The sequence below is a fragment of the Crinia signifera genome, chromosome 12 (genome assembly GCF_055691185.1).
Source record: "Crinia signifera chromosome 12, ASM5569118v1, whole genome shotgun sequence".
Lineage (NCBI taxonomy): Eukaryota > Metazoa > Chordata > Amphibia > Anura > Myobatrachidae > Crinia > Crinia signifera.
The window spans coordinates 5,217,182-5,241,213 of record NC_139228.1 but is presented as its reverse complement, the minus strand read 5'-3'; the positions used below and the strand labels follow the sequence as shown (position 1 = coordinate 5,241,213).

The following is a 24,032-nucleotide window of genomic DNA, read 5'->3' as shown; positions in this document are numbered from 1 at the left end:
ACCTAATCCCCAAAAAAACTGCTTTAAAAAAAAAAAGCGCAGAATTCCACTCCTCCCCATCCAAGCTTTATTCAGATCTGATCGGAGTACACATTCGTTTGGAAAATGGGCAAAACCATGTGCACTGCAGGTGGGGCAGATGTAACATGTGCAGAGAGAGTTAGATTTGTGTGAGTTATTTTGGTTCTGTGCAGGGTAAATACTGGCTGCATTATTTTTTCACTGCAATTTAGATTTCAGTTTCAATACACCCCATCCAAATTTAACTCTCTCTGCACGTTACATCTGCCCCGCCTGCAGTGCACATGGTTTTGCCCATTTTTTAACCAAATTTGTACCGCAATCAGATCTGAATAAGGGCCTTTGTGCAAGATGTAAGATTACAGCCATATTAGATGGGTTAAAGAGGAACGAGGCACTGTCAGGGGAAAGGAGGAAATACATTCGGGGTCCAGTACAGGCCTGGTTCATAGCAGCGAGGACCAGGGTGGAAGTGACTGACCGTTTCGGGAAGTCTCTGTGCTCCGAGGTGTCCGTAGACTGCAAGAGGGAACTGGTTGTCATATCTGAGGGTGGCATGGCGGGGGTTTCCAAGGGTGACACAGGAAGGGCCCGCGGAGGTGCTCGGGAGGCACGGATGGTAACCTGTATGTGGAGACGCAGGGGGTGTCAGTACACAATACAATACAGAATGGGCGGGAGGATTCTGCTGTCAGTGCGCCACCTCACCTTCGTGCCGGGCTTCAGCCCCTCCAGCTGCCGCGGCTTGCGGAACGTCTTGTGATGCTGTAACTTGTGCTCGATCTTGTCTTTTGCGAAAAGGAACTGCAGGCGGCACTTATTGCAGTGGTAGACGCTCTTCTTCTGGGAGCAACGTGGAGGTACCGATCATCGTACAACGAAGGAGAGAGGGAAATGGAGGCGGAAGATGACATTAGGATTTATAGATGTAAGCAGGGAGCGTGACCCAAAATCCTCACATCAATAAAGGTTTTCACTTCTACACACACACACACACACGACAAAAAGAACATGTTACCTGATGACGCATAAAGTGCTGCTGGAAGGCGTTGCCATTCTTAAACACCTTGAGACAATAGACGCACAGGAGGTGCCGCGTGTCCTCGTGGTTCAGTCTGAAGTGCGTCTCCACCTCTGCATAGATTGAGGAGCGGTAAGAGCATACCTGGAAGGGAGTGAGGCCGCGTCACACAACAGGAAGAGCAGGGAGAGGGTGATGGCATGCAATGTACACACAAGTACCTGGCACACGTAGGGCATCTCCCCAGGTTTGTGGGTGTCCTTCATATGTTGCAAGAAGAGAGGTTCGCTGTCAAAGGCCCATTCGCAGATCTTGCACTTGGCTGCAATGTAAATCAAATGATTTATTCCACACACCTAAGATTAAACCCCACCCAGCACCATCGGAACACAGGGTAATGGTCCCTCTGAGGCACACACAGTAACACTCCCCACCATAACTCACTTGTGGATTCGTAGGAGCTGTGCACATTTTCCAGGTGGCACTGTAGCTGGAAGGGCGTGGAGAACTGGCGGTAACAATGCTGGCATGTAGTGTGCCCGTCTACCTCTCCATTCTGCTGGTCCAGCTCTACATGGTGCTTCATGTGGTTCATGAACCTGCAGGAAGAAAAGCAGAGAAATTCTCAGTTATGGCACAAAGCAGATTGGGCAACAAGTCCGCCAAATGGTCATTATCGTACCGAATGTTATTCTTCAACCTCTTGGAACAGTGCGGGCAGCGGAACGTTGTGGCCACCTTCGGGAACCCCTGCATCTGGTAAGTTTGCCCAACATCCCGCCCGTAGTAGAAGTCGTCCACAAGCATAATAAGTTTTCCCTGAGACCCATCATCGGCAGCGCTCTCCTGGCTCTTGCATGCGGGAGGCGCTGTGACACCAGGTGTTGTGGGGGCTGCAGAAACAGCTTTATCCGGCGTGGTTGGGTTCGGTGTCTGTAGGGGTAGCTCGGAATCCAACGGCTTGGTCTTCTTAGAGAAGTCCACAAGGTCTGGACAGCAGTACTGTGCGATAATCAGGAAGAACCGGTCAGCCAGGGTCCATGACCACTACTCCACTTATAGCAGACACAGACAGGGACTTACACACATATGTCCTCTGAGAGCCTCCAAAATCCGGAACGGTGTACGACACCTTGGACAGAACTTTCTGGCCGTATCGGAGTTCTCCATCGGGGATACCGAGGGGGATGCTGCTGGAAAATGGAGGAAACAGGGACTTATTATAGGGGGTATATATCTATAGGTGAATGCTGTATGCACGCCTTCAGGCCTAGAACCCTGTTACCTTTCATTCCCAGAGGCTCCATCTGAATGCCCCTCTGCAGAGCGCCCAGGTTGGGGCTGGTGCCGTTGTTATTGATGGTGCTGGAGAGGATCAGCTGGGTGGAGTTTTGGGTAGTGGTTTGGCTGCCACTTACAGCGTTCACAAACTTCACCATATCATTGGTCTCCCCGGGACGCTTCACCGCCAAACTGGCGATACTCACTGAAAGATCACACAGACCATGGTGAAAACAAACCCGGAAGAAGGGGGTGCTCTAGATCCCTCCCCCCTCTACACATATATGGACAGATTTCATGTTGGGTCTTCATGGCCTGGATCACTTACTTAGCTTGCTGTTAATGCTAGGGTTGTTTTGGTTCTGCGAGATGGACATAGCCTGCGTCGGCTGCTGTATTGCGATCTGCCGTAGCAGCGGCTGGCTGGGCGCAGAGGTGGTGGACATGTTGGAGATGGGCTTGTTGACCTGAGCCTGAGATTGAGGCACAGAACTTCGTATAGTCAGGGTGGCTGGGATCACAGTGGTGAAGGTGTTGGTGGCTGGACGCACAGGGACGGTGGGGGGCGGTCTGACCTGAGTCACTTGGGAGAAGACCTGTGGGACACCCACGGCTGGCTTCATAAACTGGGTGCCCGGAGCTGGAGGAAGAGCAAAGAGGGACTTAATCCATGTTGCTGGTGGTACTGTAACAGTCACATAACGTACAGGGTCATGTCTGTACTGAGGCATTATACATGTAGCCTCACCTGGTACAATAGTGATGGTCTGACCGTCTGTCCCGGCTATAACGTACAGGGTCATGTCTGTACTGAGGCATTATACACGTAGCCTCACCTGGTACAATAGTGATGGTCTGACCGTCTGTCCCGGCTATAACGTACAGGGTCACGTCTGTACTGAGGCATTATACACGTAGCCTCACCTGGTACAATAGTGATGGTCTGACCGTTTGTCCCGGCTATAACGTACAGGGTCACGTCTGTACTGAGGTATTATACACGTAGCCTCACCTGGTACAATAGTGATGGGTCTGACCGTCTGTCCCGGCTATAACGTACAGGGTCACGTCTGTACTGAGGCATTATACACGTAGCCTCACCTGGTACAATAGTGATGGTCTGACCGTCTGTCCCGGCTATAACGTACAGGGTCACGTCTGTACTGAGGCAGTATACACGTAGCCTCACCTGGTACAATAGTGATGGTCTGACCGTCTGTCATGGCTATAACGTACAGGGTCATGTCTGTACTGAGGCATTATACACGTAGCCTCACCTGGTACAATAGTGATGGGTCTGACCGTCTGTCCCGGCTATAACGTACAGGGTCATGTCTGTACTGAGGCAGTATACACGTAGCCTCACCTGGTACAATAGTGATGGGTCTGACCGTCTGTCCCGGCTATAACGTACAGGGCCATGTCTGTACTGAGGCAGTATACACGTAGCCTCACCTGGTACAATAGTGATGGGTCTGACGGTCTGTCCCGGCTATAACGTACAGGGACATGTCTGTACTGAGGCATTATACATGTAGCCTCACCTGGTACAATAGTGATGGTCTGACCGTCTGTCCCGGCTATAACGTACAGGGTCATGTCTGTACTGAGGCATTATACACATAGCCTCACCTGGTACAATAGTGATGGTCTGACCGTCTGTCCTGGCTATAACGTACAGGGTCATGTCTGTACTGAGGCATTATACATGTAGCCTCACCTGGTACAATAGTGATGGGTCTGACCGCCGGTCCCGGCTATAACGTACAGGGTCATGTCTGTACTGAGGCATTATACACGTAGCCTCACCTGGTACAATAGTGATGGTCTGACCGTCTGTCCCGGCTATAACGTACAGGGTCATGTCTGTACTGAGGCATTATACACGTAACCTCACCTGGTACAATAGTTATGGGTCTGACCGTCTGTCCCGGCTATAACGTACAGGGTCATGTCTGTACTGAGGCATTATACAGGTAGCCTCACCTGGTACAATAGTGATGGTCTGACCGTCTGTCCCGGCTATAACGTACAGGGTCACGTCTGTACTGAGGCATTATACACGTAGCCTCACCTGGTACAATAGTGATGGTCTGACCGTCTGTCCCGGCTATAATGTACAGGGTCATGTCTTTACTGAGGCATAATACAGGTAGCCTCACCTGGTACAATAGTGATGGTCTGACCGTCTGTCCCGGCTATAACGTACAGGGTCATTGTCTGTACTGAGGAATTATACACGTAGCCTCACCTGGTACAATAGTAATGGGTCTGACGGTCTGTCCCGGCTATAACGTACAGGGTCATGTCTATACTGAGGCATTATACACGTAGCCTCACCTGGTACAATAGTGATGGTCTGACGTCTGTCCTGGCTATAACGTCGTACAGGGTCATGTCTGTACTGAGGCATTATACACGTAGCCTCACCTGGTACAATAGTGATGGGTCTGACCGTCTGTCCTGGCTATAACGTACAGGGTCATGTCTGTACTGAGGCATTATACACGGTTTCTCACCTGGTACAATAGTAATGGGTCTGACCGTCTGTCCTTGCTGGACATTCAGAACTATTCCAACCTGATTCATGGCATTGACAGAGTTCTGAACAGGTCTGACGTTCCTGACGGGGAAGCCCTGGAGGACAGGATATAACAGTAACTGGTATCTGCACTCATGGTCTATCAGCACCACAACCTTTACCAGTGTCTGTGGGTACAGCTTCCCAACCCGGTCCCACCCATGCCCGTACCTGTGTGGTGATGAAGATAGGCTGTGCAGCCATGGAGTTACTGCTGGGATGGTTGGCACTCTGCATGACCTGCACTGGGCGTAACATGGGCTGAGTAACCATGGTTCCCAGGCCGGAGGCGGTGTTCTGCGTCAGGATGAGTGGCTGATGGCCAGACTGCATGATGGGCGTTGGGCCTAACCAGAGGGGAAAACACAATGAGACACTGTGTCACAGGTACATAATGCACAGGTAGATCCGGCCTGGCACCAGGAGACCAGCGGGAAATGCTGTGCAGTCACTACATGTGAGACACGTGGGGCACAGGTACATAATGCACAAGTAGATCCGGCCTGGCACCAGCAGACCAGCGGGAAATGCTGTGCAGTCACTACATGTGAGACACGAGGGGCACAAGTACATAATGCACAGGTAGATCCGGCCTGGCACCAGCAGACCAGCGGGAAATGCTGTGCAGTCACTACATGTGAGACACGCGGGGCACAAGTACATAATGCACAGGTAGATCCGGCCTGGCTCCAGCAGACCAGCGGGAAATGCTGTGCAGTCACTACATGTGAGACACGTGGGGCACAGGTACATAATGCACAAGTAGATCCGGCCTGGCACCAGCAGGAAATGCTGTGCAGTCACTACATGTGAGACACGTGGGGCACAGGTACATAATGCACAAGTAGATCCGGCCTGGCACCAGCAGACCAGCGGGAAATGCTGTGCAGTCACTACATGTGAGACACGCGGGGCACAGGTACATAATGCACAGGTAGATCCGGCCTGGCACCAGCAGACCGGGAAACATAGTGACCAGGCCGATACTTACCGCTGTTATTTGCAAACAGAGTCACAACAGTTTTCTTGGTGTTGTCAGCATTGGTCATTGTGGTGGCGGTGGTATAATGGCTGCCCAGCGTCTGGTGGGCGACCACAGGCATAGGAGCGCTGACAGGCTGGAGGCTGACGGAGACTGAGAGAGAAAGTGGAGATCACTCATTACCTCTTACAACATTCAGCCACCGGGGGCAGTGATAGCATAGCTAGTAAGTAACCAGTGCTTCCAGTGCAGGGGTGGGCAATAGCCGCCGTGGCACTACACATCCCAGCACTCCCCTAACAGAATGGCTGCTTATTGCCCAGCCCTGATCTAGGGGTATCATACATAGGCTGTGCGGGCCCTTGTTCTATATACCATATATACATCAGTGTACACTGAGGCACACAGAGAAGAGATGTAAGCTCTGCAGGATAGCACTGCAGCCATTGGCTTGGGGAAGTTACCTGTGGCAGTTTTATCCAGATAGCTGTAATCCTCCACCGCCGAGTCCTCTATCACATCGCTCAGCTTCTGCCATGGCTCCAGCTCCTCCTCCTCACACTCCATGAACAGGTCCGTGTCCATGATGCTGCAACAAAGAAAAGACTGGGTCAGTGCCGGCAATACACCTCTGCTGTACAGGATGGGGTCCGTAGGAGAGTAACATAGGCAGGTGCCGGCAATACAGAAGGAGACCTAGCACCACCTCTGCTGTACAGGATGGGGTCCGTAGGAGAGTAACATAGGTGGGTGCCGGCAATAGAGCAGGAGACCTAGCACCACCTCTGCTCTACAGGATGGGGTCCATAGGAGGGTAACATAGGCGGGTGCCGGCAATACAGAAGGAGACCTAGCACCACCTCTGCTCTACAGGATGGGGTCCATAGGAGGGTAACATAGGAGGGTGCCAGCAATAGAGCAGGAGACCTAGCACCACCTCTGCTCTACAGGATGGGGTCCGTAGGAGAGTAACATAGGTGGGTGCCGGCAATAGAGCAGGAGACCTAGCACCACCTCTGCTCTACAGGATGGGGTCCATAGGAGGGTAACATAGGCGGGTGCCGGCAATACAGAAGGAGACCTAGCACCACCTCTGCTCTACAGGATGGGGTCCATAGGAGGGTAACATAGGAGGGTGCCAGCAATAGAGCAGGAGACCTAGCACCACCTCTGCTGTACAGGATGGGGTCCGTAGGAGAGTAACATAGGTGGGTGCCGGCAATAGAGCAGGAGACCTAGCACCACCTCTGCTCTACAGGATGGGGTCCATAGGAGGGTAACATAGGCGGGTTCCGGCAATACAGAAGGAGACCTAGCACCACCTCTGCTCTACAGGATGGGGTCCATAGGAGGGTAACATAGGAGGGTGCCAGCAATAGAGCAGGAGACCTAGCACCACCTCTGCTCTACAGGATGGGGTCCGTAGGAGAGTAACATAGGAGGGTGCCGGCAATACAGAAGGAGACCTAGCACCACCTCTGCTGTACAGGATGGGGTCCGTAGGAGAGTAACATAGGCGGGTGCCGGCAATAGAGCAGGAGACCTAGCACCACCTCTGCTCTACAGGACGGGGGTCCGCAGGAAAGTAACATAGGCGGGTGCCAGCAATACAGCAGGAGACCTAGCACCACCTCTGCTCTACAGGACGGGGGTCCGCAGGAGAGGAACATAGGTGGGTGCCGGCAATACAGCAGGCCACCTAGCACCACCTCTGCTCTACAGGATGGGGGTCCGCAGGAGAGGAACATAGGTGGGTGCCGGCAATACAGCAGGCCACCTAGCTCCACAGGACGGGGGTCCGCAGGAGAGGAACATAGGTGGGTGCCGGCAATACAGCAGGCCACCTAGCTCCACCTCTGCTCTACAGGATGGGGGTCCGCAGGAGAGGAACATAGGTGGGTGCCGGCAATACAGCAGGCCACCTAGCTCCACCTCTGCTCTACAGGATGGGGGTCCGCAGGAGAGGAACATAGGTGGGTGCCGGCAATACAGCAGGAGACCTAGCACCACCTCTGCTCTACAGGACGGGGGTCCGCAGGAGAGGAACATAGGTGGGTGCCGGCAATACAGCAGGAGACCTAGCACCACCTCTGCTCTACAGGACGGGGGTCCGCAGGAGAGGAACATAGGTGAGTGCCGGCAATACAGCAGGCCATCTAGCTCCACCTCTGCTCTACAGGATGGGGGTCCGCAGGAGAGGAACATAGGTGGGTGCTGGCAATACAGCAGGCCACCTAGCTCCACATCTGCAGGGTAGGTAAATGTTAGTTGCTTTGTCTGAAGTACTGTCAGAGCTCCGACAGGTCCCATCTGTCTTGGGCGGCGTATCCGTACTCCCGAGCAGTGCAGATGATAAAATGAAAGAGATGACTTTTAGCTGTTCTGCTGGTCCAGCAATGTTCCTGAAGGAATGATCTGGTTTGGGCAATGTTCTGGTCTTCCCATCACAAGGATGTTGTCTAGACAAGGCCAAAGAGCCTTTGCCCATTTCCCGAGAGCAGCCATAAGAACCACCACTTTGGTAAAGATCTACGTAGATGTACTGGCAGCGACAGCACAGAAGATGATACGGGGAAAAGAGGATAGCTGTAATAGGTCCATGTGGATAGCCTAGTAAATACCTGTGGAGCTATTGTATGAACAATGGACTTTAGACTCTATATGGAAAAACCAAAGTTATAAACCAAAGGATCAAGCCTCCGTCAGTCGATGGTTCCATTTGTCTAGCAAAGCTGCCGTTCCACCAGCGAGTCTGGGGCATCACACAAATATCCTAATTGGGTATCATGTGGAATAGGATCCTGTACCACATGCTGAGGATATTGCAGATCTGGTAATACTGAGTAGTCAGTGTTCACACCTTTGTACACTAACAACACCTGCCACCAATAGGACTGAGTGGAGCCACTGAGAAGCCTTCATGCCTTGCAGCTGAAGGGATGAAAGGTGGCTGAATGCTGCCGGGAACACGTTCTCCCCCCATACTGTTAGTATGCCTTATTGAAAAAGGACGAGGAACACTGACATACACTATAATTATGGGCCTGTAGAGGTATGGCTAGCCATATAACATGTACTGTTAGTGTGCCTTACTGACGAGGAACACTGACATACACTATAATTATGGGCCTGTACAGAGGTATGGCTAGCCATATAACATGTACTGTTAGTATGCCTTACTGACCGAGGAACACTGACATACACTATAATTATGGGCCTGTGTAGAGGTATGGCTAGCCATATAACATGTACTGTTAGTGTGCCTTACTGACGAGGAACACTGACATACACTATAATTATGGGCCTGTAGAGGTATGGCTAGCTATAGAACATGTACTGTTAGTATGCCTTACTGACCGAGGACGAGGAACACTGACATACACTATAATTATATGCCTGTACAGAGGTATGGCTAGCTATATAACATGTACTGTTAGTATGCCTTACTGACCGAGGAACACTGACATACACTATAATTATTGGCCTGTACAGAGGTATGGCTAGCCATATAACATGTACTGTTAGTATGCCTTACTGACCGAGGAACAGATGACATACACTATAATTATGGGCCTGTAGAGGTATGGCTAGCTATATAACATGTACTGTTAGTGTGCCTTACTGACCGAGGAACACTGACATACACTATAATTATGGGCCTGTACAGAGGTATGGCTAGCCATATAACATGTACTGTTAGTGTGCCTTACTGACCGAGGACGAGGAACACTGACATACACTATAATTATATGCCTGTGCAGAGGTATGGCTAGCTATATAACATGTACTGTTAGTATGCCTTACTGACTGAGGAACACTGACATACACTATAATTATGGGCCTGTAGAGGTATGGCTAGCTATATAACATGTACTGTTAGTATGCCTTACTGACTGAGGAACACTGACATACACTATAATTATGGGCCTGTAGAGGTATGGCTAGCTATATAACATGTACTGTTAGTGTGCCTTACTGACCGAGGAACACTGACATACACTATAATTATGGGCCTGTACAGAGGTATGGCTAGCCATATAACATGTACTGTTAGTATGCCTTACTGACCGAGGAACACCGACATACACTATAATTATGGGCCTGTACAGAGGTATGGCTAGCTATATAACATGTACTGTTAGTGTGCCTTACTGACCGAGGACGAGGAACACTAACATACACTATAATTATGGGCCTGTAGAGGTATGGCTAGCTATATAACATGTACTGTTAGTATGCCTTACTGACCGAGGAACACTGACATACACTATAATTATGGGCCTGTACAGAGGTATGGCTAGCTATATAACATGTACTGTTAGTGTGCCTTACTGACCGAGGAACACTGACATACACTATAATTATGGGCCTGAGGTATGGCTAGCCATATAACATGTACTGTTAGTGTGCCTTACTGACGAGGAACACTGACATACACTATAATTAAGGGCCTGTGTTACTCTTATGAACACCTATGAGAAATGCTGTCATATAAAGGTCACCCAAGGATGAAAACACACAGGATAACCAGCTATAGATGTAGCTTTTTGCCATGTATAGGACATTCTTTTCTACTCATTATCTGCACGGCAGGGAACCTAAACAATGCCAGCCCCAAACTAGAATGGCATTTTGTTTGAGATCCAATCACATGTCTGTCTGGAATACTGGAAGACTTCCTGCATAGCACTGCCCACAATTTTATTGGCACTGCAGTAATCCGCCGAGCTATACAGGTGAGATCACAAAGAGGTAGGTTCTATACGTGGAGCAAAGTTTAAGGGGAGGGTGTCATACACGAGGTGGAGCGTACAAAGGGGAGGGGCATCATACACAAGGCAGAGCGCACAAAGGGGTGGGGTGTCATACACGAGGCAGAGCGCACAAAGGGGTGGGGCTTCATACACGAGGCATAGCGCACAAAGGGGTGGGGCTTCATACACAAGGCGGAGCGCACAAAGGTTGGGGCATCATACATGAGGTGAAGCGCACAAAGGGGTGGGGCATCATACATGAGGTGGAGCGCACAAAGGGGTGGGGCAACATACACAAGACAAATGCACAAAGGTTGGGGCATCATACATGAGTGTGTACAGTTAATACCTGAAATCATTACCACAGCAACAATAGAAAATAACATAACAAGCCTTGTCTGAGAGAGGCAGATATACACCATGCCTCCTGGCATGACTCCACCCCTAGGGCAAAAAAAATTCTGGAGAAGTTCCACGAAAAAATATTTAATTAAGTAAGTTGTGTTTCTAGGTCCTTCTTAAAGCTACGTACACATCTACAGATTTATCTGTCCAATCTGTCTGGTGGGAACAAGTGACAGTCAGCCACTTTCTCCCAAAATGCTGGAAAATGGACACAATTGTTTGGTTAAATTTGTTAAATCAAATGGATTCAAACATTTGTCTGAATGATCATTGTAGATTTTCCAGCATTTCAGAGCAAATGTTCAATTGTCATATGCTCCGAGACATTGCCAGATTTGTGTTCCCACCAGAAAGATTAAACAGAAATCTTTGTACCCAGCTTTAGCGTCAGTTATGTGGTGATGGACAGGATTTATTTCTGGTTTGTCCACATATTTTATTATTGGAAGCCACAAGCGCTGGGTTTGCCTATTACATGGACTTTAAATAATCGAAATTGGCTCTGGGCCACCAGTCACCCCATACCACGGCACACGGTTTGGGAACCACTTCCTCCTGACATGACTCCTCCCCTTGGAAGAGGGGGGGTGGATCGTCACAGGCAAAAACAATAAGAGTATAGATGAATAGGAGGAAATAACTAGTTAACCAACATGTGACCAATAATGACAACTGTTGTCAGGGGTACTAGGTTGGCGGTGCTCCCAAAGAGGTTCAGCATCAAAGCTGATTGAAGAGGGTGGACGTCCAGAGACGGACAAAGGAAGAACGATACAGGTTTTTGGGGCACACTTATATCAATGATGTGATGGATGTAACAATGAGTAAATTAAGAAATTACTTTTATTTAGCTTCACTCTAAATATACGCGTCAAATTATAGGCGGCAGAAAAATTACATATACTAAAGTATACTTAAGGGTACAGAACTCATAAAAATAATGATAATTACAGTAAATGGGCGAAAATGTTTCACCTTTGGGGACCACCCCCCTCCTGCAGATGAGAAGAAATAGTTTTTTTTCTGAAGGTTTAAAGGCAAGGAGTGGTTCGTCACGTAATGCCCGGTGTTTTAAATTCACCTCAGTACGTGTGGCACTGGATATTCCCTGCCAGTCGCCCGATGGGTACTGATCTATAATTTGACGCATATATTTTAAGTGAAGCTAAATAAAAGTCATTTCTTAATCCACTCATTGTTACATCCATCACATCATTGATAGAAGTGTGCCCCAAAAACCTGTATTGTTCTTTCTTTGTCCGTCTCTGGACGTCCACCCTCTTCAATGACTCCTCCCCTCACATGGTACATTACTTCCTGCCTCCTGACATGACTCCTCCCCTCACCAGGTACATTACTCCCTGCCTCCTGACATGAATCCTCCCCTCACCCAGTACATTATGCCCTGCATCCTGACATGACTCCTCCCCTCACTCAGTACATTATGCCCTGCCTCCTGACATAACTCCTCCCCTAATATGATAAATTACTTCCTGCCTCCTGACATGACTCCTCCCCTCACATGGTACATTACTTCCTGCCTCCTGACATGACTCCTCCCCTCCCCCAGTACATTACGCCCTGCCTCTTGACATAACTCCTTCCTTCACATGGTACATTACTTCCTGCCTCCTGACATCACTTCTCCTCTCACCCAGTACATTAAGCCCTGCCTACTGACATGACTCCTCCCCTCACCCAGTACATTAAGCCCTGCCTACTGACATGACTCCTTCACTCACCCAGTACATTAAGCCCTGCCTACTGACATGACTCCTCCCCTCACCCAGTACATTATCCCCAAGCCTCGTAACATGACTCCTCCCCTCACCCAGTACATTATGCCCTGCCTCCTCCCACCCAATTCTCCACTTACTATTGCTGATGCCTGGCTGAGTTGCCTAGTGACATTGGCAACTTCTCCATCCATTGCTGTTCCCTAAGAAGTGAGATGTTTGGGAGCAGCGCGCTAGATGTATACAGTAATGTGGTGTTAGTACGTTACCTTGTCTGATCGCCGCTCCTTGCCTTTCCTGCTAGCTCTCAGAGACCTAAAAAGAATGGACAGTATTTATCATAAATGCACCTGTGCAATATGTAACATAATCAGGTCACTGAGTGCGGCGCCACCAGAATCTCCACTATTTAGAAACGCACCAATCCTAGGTGATGATAGCGCTGGGTACCAGTCCGTATGAAGTCTGGCATCATACTGGTGCCTGTTACGTACAGCGCTGGCACAATAGGAATAATATATTATATAGAGTATTATAATAAGACACTGGGAGGGGGCTGACATAGATGAGCAGCCTATGGTCCATGCCATTGTTCTGTCCCCTCCCACCACCACCTCCCCCAGGGGCTCCTGTCCACCATCAAGAGATGCTGATCCCTGGAAAGTCCCTGGGGCAGGCAATGCACATGGGGCCCTTGCCTTCCTGCACCAGGGGCCCCAGGCCATGCTCCTCCTCACAAAATAGTCCCCAGGAGCAACATGGCGGCAGGGGCGGAGGGTTACATGCCGGGCCGTCTCCCTCAGCCAGGCTGTCCCTGATAGAGTGCAACTCTCTCCCCGCACCCGTCCTGGCGGCTCACCTCCTCCAGGCGCGGGATCCCCCGCTCGTTCACAGACCCGGTTACGCCCCGGGATCCCTCCCAGGATCACAGTCGCCGCCGAGCGCGATGCGTACAAAGAGGGGCGAGCGGAGGAACACACAGCAGCACACACTCGGGCGGATGGATACAGTGACGTAATTTCCTTGGCGGCTACGTATTGGCCGAGCGGAGGGGGAGGTCATTGACGTCATGGACAGATGGTCCGTCCCTGTCAGCCATCTTGTGTGTGTCGCTCCTCCCCATGAGGGAGGTGCCTGTGAAATAATCCCCCAGTGTTGATCCCCCTGCACCTTGATCAAATGTGTTTGTGTGCCTGTGTACTGCAGGGTGCCCCCCCAGTTCTTGTATTACAGGTGTACCCCCCAAATCAAAGGAGGTCACTTCCTTGTATAACAGGTGCACCCCAATTTTACAGGGTGTCACTTGCTATAACAGCATAGGTGTGACCCCCAAATCCCAAACCCGCTCAGCCCTGCACACATGTGCAAGGGTGTTGCAGAATGTGGGGGTTCACTGCCTTCCAGAGCTTAACATGTGTACCCCAAAATGACATAGTGGTTACTGGCTATAATGGCATAATTGTGACCCTAAGCCAATGCCCACCCCACACATCTCTGCCCCTGGGGGCTGCAGAGTGTTGGGGTTCATTGCCCCAGTGCTTATAGAAAAAGATGAACCCCCAACTTACAGGGGGGGGGGAGCGCAGTGGCTCTAACAGCATAGATGTAAACCGCCAAATCCCAGTTTAGATCTCATGGCCCTGAGTGATGCAGAATGTTGGGGTTCAGCACCCCCAATGCTCATACAACAGGGGTACCCACAAATAACAGGGAGTCACTGGCCTGCCAGCATAGGAGTGAGACCCAAGGGTGAACAGGGGGTGAACAGGGGGTTCACCCCTCCCAGCTCTGTCACAATCATGAGTGACAGTGTGCTGCAGGGTATGGGGGTTCATTGTACCCCAGAGCTTATATAAAAGGTGTACTCCAGAATCACAGGGGGGTATCTGGCTATAATAGTATGAGTGACCCCCAAATCTCAGCCCAAACCACCCAGCTCAGATGTGCCTGGATGTCTATGTGCTACAGGGTATGGGGGTTCACAGCCTTGACATTGGGGACCAGGCGTGAGTGTGGATCATTCTCCATCAGTGTTACACAATGGGCAGGCTTACTTCTGAGTGCTGTGCCAGCAGTAATATAGCAGCCTGCAGTAACTGGCACCATCCCCGTAGGCCGGAGGGACAGAACCAGTGACTGTAACTCCAGCCCCATGTTGCTTATTATCCCGGAAAGTCGCACTGACTGAAGGGGGCTCCCAGATGGGTACAAATCAGTGGACCGGGTGTAGCACTATTCATGGGAATATATAATCATAATAACATGTTACTTATAAGCTGCCACAAGTAGCGCCGTACATTGGGCACTGGAACAAGACAGGGAACACAAAACTAAACATCACAATGCCATACATTTTTGGGGCGTAGCCTGGTGACACAGGGGCGTGACCTACAAATCACATCACTCCCATTAGGCCACGCCCCCATTTTCTGCTGTGGGGGCATGCGCACAGCGTCTATTCCCTTCAGGTTGGGGCAGGGTTGCCGACTTTTAGAACCTCCTCTGTGGGTGAAGCCCAGAGACGAGACTTTCCGCAGCAGCTCGGGGGCGGGGCTTGAGCGTGACATCATTAAGCCCAACCCCTAGAATGTAAAAGAGCATAATTCACGCATCTCCGTGGAGGGGGCGGGGCTAAAATGTCGCCATTGAGACCTTTTAGCCCCGCCCCCTCATCTGAGACCCACGGATTGCGGCATTTAACGGCTGAGGTCAGGGAACGATGCTGCGGGGGGGGGGCAGTGGTGGTCCCCCTGAATCTATGAGGGTTGCCCATCTTTCCGGGGGGCCTGGAGGGGGAGCCAATTTTCGGGAGACTCCCGGCCATTCCGGGAGGGTAGTATCGCATACTTCCCAACTGTCCCGCTTTCTGCGGGAACATCCCTTTTTTTGGTGACGTACCCGTGTCCCGTCCGGGGCCGCCAGTGTCCTGCGGAAACTGAAGTGTGAGTGAAGCGGGCTGTGAGAACAGGGGGAGGAGGGCCCTGTTCCGAGACGCTTACAACCTAGAGGATTATTCTCATTATTATTAGTCTTCCATTGTATTCAGAACACCAGTAGCGAAGCCTTCCCCTAGTTCCCTCCCATTGTACTGTATGTACTGCAGCACAGATAACGACCACTGATACAATGTCATTGTGTACACACAGGAAGTAAAATGGCCACAAACTAGCTGTAATGGCTTCATGGCACCCCCTAGTGGTCCGGTCACATATTACACCCTCACTATTGAGCTGCTGCAATAATGAGGTAGAGATGTAAGTTTTGATTTTACCCACAGACAACTCTATTGTTGCAGTGTCTGCAATGATGTGACTGTAGCTGACCGCATCATATAACAAGAGGTGCTGTAATTGACAAAACATACAATTAACATATGTATACAGACAGGGGTGTAACTAGATTTTTGTAGGCCCCATTGCAAAGGTTTCTAAGGGCCCCCTATTTAGCAACTGATAGTGATAAATGTATGTAAAACATATTACTTCAGGGTTGCCTACTTTTGAAAAATCATTTCAGGGAGAAAAAGTAAAAGCCAGGGGGCGGGCCTTGCATCGTCAAGGGGCGGGCCTTGCATCACCAGGGAGCAGGCCTTGCATCGCCAGGGGGGCAGTGTGGAGCAGGCCCGGAAGAGAGTCGGCACAGCTGGGAAGCTGGTCCTATAACTTCAGGAGAGGACAGCATTCCTGGGCCGGCTCCAGTAACCCATGTGCAGGAGGTGACAGAGGATAAGGGTGTCCCTGCAGATGGCTGCGTGCAGGCAGGGTCTCCTGCATGCAGGGAAGTGGCCCTGCAGCCTAAAGGATAACTGTACAGCGACCAGTCGCAGAGGAAGGGGTTTGGAGGTGGGCTGCCCTGCACATGTCCCAGATAGAGATGCAGAGCAATGTTGGGGATGTGCACCCGCCAGATGTGTCAGACAGAGAAGGGGTGCAGCCCCATGTGATGTATCTGGTGCAGAGCATCTGCAGCACAATGTAACAGCTGTGTACCCCTGCATGTCCCTCAGAGGGCCAGTGATGGTCTGCAGAACACTAAAGTAAATCAATAAATAAAAATGGCATAAATATGGTCACCCACAGACACATTACATTGTTCATTTAGTTCTTCAGTAATCACTTTATATTCTGACACTAAGCACAGACCAAACTTATTGTCTCCATGAGAACAATATAAGTTCCAGAGCAGCATTATAAGTTCCAGAGCAGAATTATAAGTTCCAGATCAGCATTATAATTCCAGAGCAGCATTATAAGTTCCAGATCTGCATGACAAGTTCCAGATCTGCATGACAAGTTCCAGATCTGCATGACAAGTTCCAGATCAGCATTATAAGTTCCAGATCAGCATGACAAGTTCCAGATCAGCATGACAAGTTCCAGAGCAGCATTGTAAGTTCCAGATCAGCATTATAAGTTCCAGATCAGCATTATAAGTTCCAGATCAGCATTACAAGTTCCAGAGCAGCATTATAAGTTCCAGAGCAGCGTTATAAGTTCCAGATCAGCATTATAAGATCCAGATCAGAATTACAAGTTCCAGATCGGCATTACAAGTTCCAGAGCAGCATTATAAGTTCCAGAGCAGAATTATAAGTTCCAGATCAGCATTACAAGTTCCAGATCAGCATTACAAGTTCCAGAGCAGCATTATAAGTTCCAGATCAGCATTACAAGTTCCAGATCAGCATTATAAGTTCCAGATCAGCATTACAAGTTCCAGAGCAGCATTATAAGTTCCAGATCAGCATTACAAATTCCAGAGCAGCATTATAAGTTCCAGAGCAGCATTATCAGTTCCAGATCAGCATTATAAGTTCCAGATCAGCATTATAAGTTCCAGAGCAGCATTATAAGTTCCAGAGCAGCGTTATAAGTTCCAGATCAGCGTTATAAGTTCCAGATCAGCGTTATAAGTTCCAGAGCAGCATTACAAGTTCCAAAGCAGCATTATAAGTTCCAGATCAGCATGATCAGTTCCAGATCAGCATGATAAGTTCAAGATCAGCGTTATAAGTTCCAGATCAGCGTTATAAGTTCCAGAGCAGCATTACAAGTTCCAAAGCAGCATTATAAGTTCCAGATCAGCATGATCAGTTCCAGATCAGCATGATCAGTTCCAGATCAGCGTTATAAGTTCCAGATCAGCGTTATAAGTTCCAGAGCAGCATTACAAGTTCCAAAGCAGCATTATAAGTTCCAGATCAGCATTATAAATTCCAGATCAGCATGATCAGTTCCAGAGCAGCATTATAAGTTCCAGATCAGCGTTATAAGTTCCAGAGCAGCATTACAAGTTCCAAAGCAGCATTATAAGTTCCAGATCAGCATGATCAGTTCCAGATCAGCATGATAAGTTCCAGAGCAGCATTACAAGTTCCAGATCAGGGGTGGGGTCCTAGGGTTCACACCAATTGAGAGGTGCGACCATGTGGAGACCTTTCAGTAGAACTGCATACAAAGTCAAAGTTGCAGGTGCACAAATAAAACTCCCAATTTAATGAATATTGCAATACAATTTTGCATTTTTAGCGAGGTTCTTCGCTTATTTATGGCCATAAGTAACGGCTTGCCCACCGCGTCCAGGTGACCTCATTAGTCGGGCAAGTCCCTAACATTTTGGGGGGTACAAATCTAGGGCACAGGGCACCCCAAAATGATGCAGCCGAGTGACCCAAAGGCAACACAAGACTGAAAGAAATATATAGTGAAACAAAGTGAAGATCGGTTAGTGAGAGAGGCTGCTAAAAATAGCAGAGATAAGTAAGTGAGAGGTAACAAAATGAGAGATAAAGTAGTGAGAGGTGAAGTAGTAAGAGGTAAAGGTGAGAAATTAATTACATTGAAATAAAACATACAATAAGGATGAAAGTGAATATGAAAATAAGTGTTAATTTGTCAAATATAAGGCTTCTATCACGTTATTGCACCCTATAATGCCTAACCTGTTCTCTTTAAACGTTAAAGGGCTGAATTCTCCAAATAAACGGAGATTAACTCTTTCCTACTTTCATAAGCAGAAGGCAGATGTGGTCGCCTTGCAGGAAACACATTTCACTGCTTCTAACCCCCCCTACTATTAAGGACTCGAACTTCCCCATAGGATATTTTGCAAATGGCCCATTTAAACGAAACGGGGTCGCTATCTTATTTAATAAACATACTTCCTTCACTCTCCACTCCCAAATTTCGGACAAAAATGGCAGATGCCTAATATTGACCGGCCTTCTTGACAACAGATTGACTACCATTGTCTCCTGGTGACAGGAAATGCAACCTGAACCCAACCAATTTCCCCACAAGACCGTGGCGACTCTTCCCACATCTCTTAAAAGACCCCATCGCTAAAGACACTATATTGAACTCCATAAATTCCTACATGGCTAACAATTCTCCCCAAGACACATCCATTATAAATCATTGGTGTGCTTTTAAAGCAGTCACGAGAGGGGCCATCCTAAAATGCAGAGCCCTCAAAACCCAACAAGACTTAGAGGCCAAACTAACTGATCTCGAATCCCAAAATAAACATTAACCCTCAAGATCCTTGAGAAAAGAGATTGCAACAGTGCGCAGTCAGCTACAAAAGCTCTTGCTAGCCCGTACCCAATTAGCTTTAAATAGACTAAGACACAAATTTGACCTGTCAGGTAACAGATCGGGTAGATTGCTTGCCCGGAAACTACGCGCCCAACAAGCTAGAAATAGAATCAAATGTATCATTAACCCCAATAAAGAAAAGATTCTTAATCCCAAAGCCATAGCGAACCAATTCGCACAGTACTATTCCCAACTTTACAACTTATCCTCTGACCCGTCCACGCCACAGCCCACCACAGAGTCCATCTCTTCCTTCCTGGAGAAACTACAGATCCCATCCCTCACGCCAGACCAATTAGCCTCCCTGAACGCCCCATGGTCGCAAACTGAAATACAGTTGGCCATTAAATCACTTCCCAGAAACAAGGCACCTGGCCCAGACGGGTTTATTAATGACTTCTACATCACTTTCAGTGACTTACTATCCCCGCACCTAACAAACCTTTTCAATGAGCTCTCCTCAACAGGCTCTACCCCCGCAGAACTTTTGGAAGCCCGCATAGTGACCATTCCCAAACCAGGCAAGGACCCAGACTTTTGCCAAAATTATCGCCCAATTGCGCTGCTAAATTGTGACATTAAATTGTTTGCCAAATTGATGACACTCCGCATCTACCAATTCCTGCCGTTGCTAGTGCACCCGGACCAGACGGGTTTCTTGCCTGGTAGACAGGCATCTGACAATACCGGAAGGGTGTTCAACCTAATTGATTCCTTGTCGGGAGAACAAGATCTCCTTCTTTTGTCCCTTGACGCCGAAAAAGCGTTTGATAGGCTCAATTGGCATTACATGCGGGAAGTACTTTCCCGATTCGGCTTCAGGGATCGTATCCTCACGTCGAACGCTTTACAGTTCTCCCACGGCCCAGGTGTTCAGCAACGGTTTCCTATCTGACCCTTTCAGGATTTCTAACGGCACTAGACAGGGATGCCCCCTATCCCCCTAATCTTTGTCCTCTCTATAGAACCGTTAGCTATCACCATCCGTGACGACACTAACTTTCCCGGTCTCCAAATAGGTCCAATTAACCATAAATGCAGTCTCTTTGCTGATGACGTACTGCTTTATGGGGCAGATGTATTAAGCTTTAACAAGAGATAAACGTAAGGGTGATAAGGAGAGATAAACGTGCAGCCAATCAGCTCCTTACTGACTTTTTTCAAACACAGGCTGTAGCATGGGAGCATGGCAGGTGATTGGCTGGGCGTTTATCTCTCCTTATCACCCTTGGATTTATCTCTTGTTAAAGCTTAATACATCTGCCCCTTTGTTACTAATCCCACTAGAACCCTACCCTACCTACATACTATACTCACATCCTATAGCGCAGCTTCCTATTATAAACTTAATACCACTAAAACAGACGCCCTCCCGATTAACCTCACCGGATCCTTACCCCACCTACAAACACTCTACGAATATATAACTGGCAGACAGACTCCATAAAATATTTGGGCATACACATCCCCCCAAACACAGCGAAGGTATTTGATGTTATCCTCAGCACTTTGACCACTCTTTCCAAATCCTGGTCGTCATATGATATTTCCTGGCTGGGACATATGGCTGCATTTAAAATGTCCCTACTTCCCAAACTAATGTACTTATTCCGCACCATCCCCTACATCTTCCCTAAGAAATCCCTACCACTAGCCACTTCCATTATGACTAAATATGTTTGGGCATCTAAACCTCCAACCATGGCACGCACCAAACTGTCGCTCCCTAGGGCCTTTGGCGGACTGGACCTACCCGATTTATTCCATTACCAATCGGCATGCCTTTTGGCCCCGATTAAACACTACACCGAGCCTACCTCCCCCACTGCATGGGTAACTATTGAGCAACTCCAATCCCCCTCCATTCCACTATCTGACCTAATTAGAATCCCGAAACATGTTAGACCTCTGCAACCAAACTAACTGCCATCCACTAAAGCAACTCTGCAAACATGGGGCTACCTATTAACTACCTTATCCGCCTCGACTGCCTCCATCTCTAGTATATCCATCAACACTGCAGCAAAATTAATCCACAATTTTAATTTAAGAACTTGGAGGGCCCGAGGTATAATCTTCCTAGGAGACATCCTTGATGCCCACCATATGCTCCCCTTTGCTACTCTACGACAGCATTTCGCACTCCCACCATCTGCATATTTCCACTACCTGCAAATCACACATTGGTGGAAAACCCATTTTGCTACATACTCCCCCCCCCCCAGATGCTACATCCCAGAGAGTACTCTCCAGACCCTTCTTGATAACCTCCAAGGGCGATATTTCCTTTTTGGTATAATACTTTGATCACCCCCACTGTTTTTTTCTAAGATGGCCTCTCATGTGAAATGGGAAACAGATCTAGGCAGGACATTTACTCCGGCACAATGGCGCCAGATCTTCCTATCCTCATATACAATGTCCCGATGCCTGAATCACACAGAGATGCACATCAAGCTCACCAACAGACTTTACCTGACCCCAGATCGTCTACACACCTTCTGGCCTTCCTGCTCCAACCAATGCTGGAGGCTGTGCGGTAGCATAGCTAATATCTATCATATTTTCTGGTCCTGCCCCAAAGTATTGAATTACTGGTCTGAAGTTTTCAATCTGATTTCTATTGTTCTATGACTGCTCTATTACGCCTGACCCATCCATAGCCTTGTTTCATATATATCCCCAAGAGGTTCCACCAGAGAAAAGATATGTCTTAGGCCATATACTCATTGCTGCCCGGGCGAACCTAGCCCAGCATTGGAAGCAACCTACCCCCCCCCCCCTTCTTTCTGTACCCCATTTGAAAAACCTGTTCTAATAAAAATGTATTGATGGAAAAAAAAATTGGAATGGTTGCTATGGGCAACATCACCTATTTTTTTTAAGCTTTAGTAAATATATCCATAGAGATAAAAATAAAATTTGGTGAACTAACGAAGATGCATGGCAGTCCTCTCATTGGTAAGTTGTTAGTAGGCAGAATAGCTTATATATACATTATACATAATATATATATATATATATATATATATATATATATATATATATATATATGCATATACATAATATAGTGGATCTTGCACCTAAGAGCGCAGCCTATTCAGTCTCTAGGAGCCATTGACATCACTGAGAGTGCAGCCTATCCGGTCAATTGGAGCCAGTGACATCACTGAAAGCACAGTCTATCCAGTTACTAGCAGACAGTAACATCACTGAAAGCACAGCCTATCCAGTCACTAGGAGACAGTGACATAATTGAGAGTATGGCCTATCCAGTTACTGGCGGACACTGACATCACTGAGAGTGGAACCTATCCAGTCACTAGGAGTCAGTGACATCACTGAGATTGCGGTCTATCCGGTCACTAGGAGCCAGTGACATCACTGATAGTGCAGCCTATCCGGTCACTAGGAGTCAGTGACATCACTAAGAGCACAGCCTATCAAGTCACTATAAGACAGTGACATCACTGAGTGCAGCCTATCCAGGTGCCAGCACCCGCAGCGGGACCATTTACACCGCCATTTACACGGGTCCTATCCGGGTTCTACCCAGGTCAGACCTGGGTAGAGAACCCGTGTAAATGGACACGGATATAACCCATTTACCCCGCCGATGATCCGGGTCTGACCCGCAGCTGATAAAACCACATTAAATGACCATTGTTACATAAATACATTTTATGTTGTTTGACCTAAAATATTCTATTGTATTTAAATGCTATGTAATTGGATGATGCGGCCACACCTGTCTGCACAGACATTACGAGATGCCATAAATTATACTAGATCCTTAAATTGATTGTTGCAGAAATAAGTAAGACAGGGTACTTCATAACACATGAATGCTGCTGCTGCTGTAGTGCTGGGCCTGTCATCCCATATTACAGGGTTAATAACCCATCAACCATACAAGTAATTACATTTACAGGGCTGTGAAACTAGAAATCACACTGAGAAACCTGATATAGGAGATCACCTACTAATACAGCCTGCTGTCACCCCGAGCATGATGCAGTGTCTGTGTGTGATATCACCTCTCCATACAGCCCTGACGTGTGCTTCAGAGTCTGGTAATGCCACGGCACTGCAGCAAGTGAGTAATCAGTACCCCTGCATACATAGTCATCTATTCTGCAGATTATCACCCTAAATCAGGATTGCCGACCCTCCCGGAATTTTCGGGAGTCTCCCGAAAATCAGGTCCCCCCTCCAGGCCCCCAGAATGGTGGGCAACCCTCCCGGAATCAGGGGGACCCCCACTGAGCCCCCCCCCCCCCGCCCCGATTGCAGCATTTGAATACCACAATCCGCGGGTCTCAGAGGAGGGGGTGGAGCTAAAATGGCACAATCGTGTCATTTTAGCCCCGCCCCCTCCATGGAGATCAGTTATTTCGGCTATTTGACGTAATGGGGGTGGGGCTTGATGATGTCACCATTAAGTCCCGCCCCCAAACTCGTAATGAAAGATTCCTCTCCGGGCTTCTCCTGGAGAGGATTTTTTGCAAGTCGGCAACCCTGCCCTAAGTGACCTGCAGAACATCGCTCTGTCCCATTTACCCCCTGACAGGTACATAGTGATATATTCTTTAGATTATTACATTACTGACCTCTCTAGGGACCTGCAGAACATCGCTCTGTCCAATCTACCCCCT

General features: G+C 48.6%; 1 protein-coding gene across 5 annotated transcripts in view; it reads right to left on the bottom strand.

Moving 5' to 3' along the window:
* Positions 1-24,032, bottom strand: part of POGZ (pogo transposable element derived with ZNF domain) — a 122,037-nt gene that overhangs the window by 6,837 nt on the left and 91,168 nt on the right. For 2 of the 5 annotated variants that reach the window (XM_083167646.1, XM_083167645.1), the window contains 14 exons: positions 13,051-13,096; positions 6,351-6,475; positions 5,896-6,039; positions 5,076-5,251; positions 4,843-4,960; positions 2,652-2,963; positions 2,328-2,528; positions 2,126-2,235; positions 1,725-2,044; positions 1,487-1,641; positions 1,264-1,364; positions 1,040-1,186; positions 730-861; positions 503-645 (listed from right to left, as the gene is read on the bottom strand). In XM_083167646.1, the coding sequence (XP_083023772.1) occupies positions 503-645; positions 730-861; positions 1,040-1,186; positions 1,264-1,364; positions 1,487-1,641; positions 1,725-2,044; positions 2,126-2,235; positions 2,328-2,528; positions 2,652-2,963; positions 4,843-4,960; positions 5,076-5,251; positions 5,896-6,039; positions 6,351-6,471 (2,180 nt within the window). In that variant the 5' untranslated portion in view covers positions 6,472-6,475; positions 13,051-13,096. Of the gene's footprint in view, positions 1-502; positions 646-729; positions 862-1,039; positions 1,187-1,263; positions 1,365-1,486; positions 1,642-1,724; positions 2,045-2,125; positions 2,236-2,327; positions 2,529-2,651; positions 2,964-4,842; positions 4,961-5,075; positions 5,252-5,895; positions 6,040-6,350; positions 6,476-13,050; positions 13,097-13,202; positions 13,277-13,640; positions 13,798-24,032 lie in introns of those variants that run through there. The other 3 variants (XM_083167644.1, XM_083167648.1, XM_083167647.1) reach the window with 3 other exon arrangements.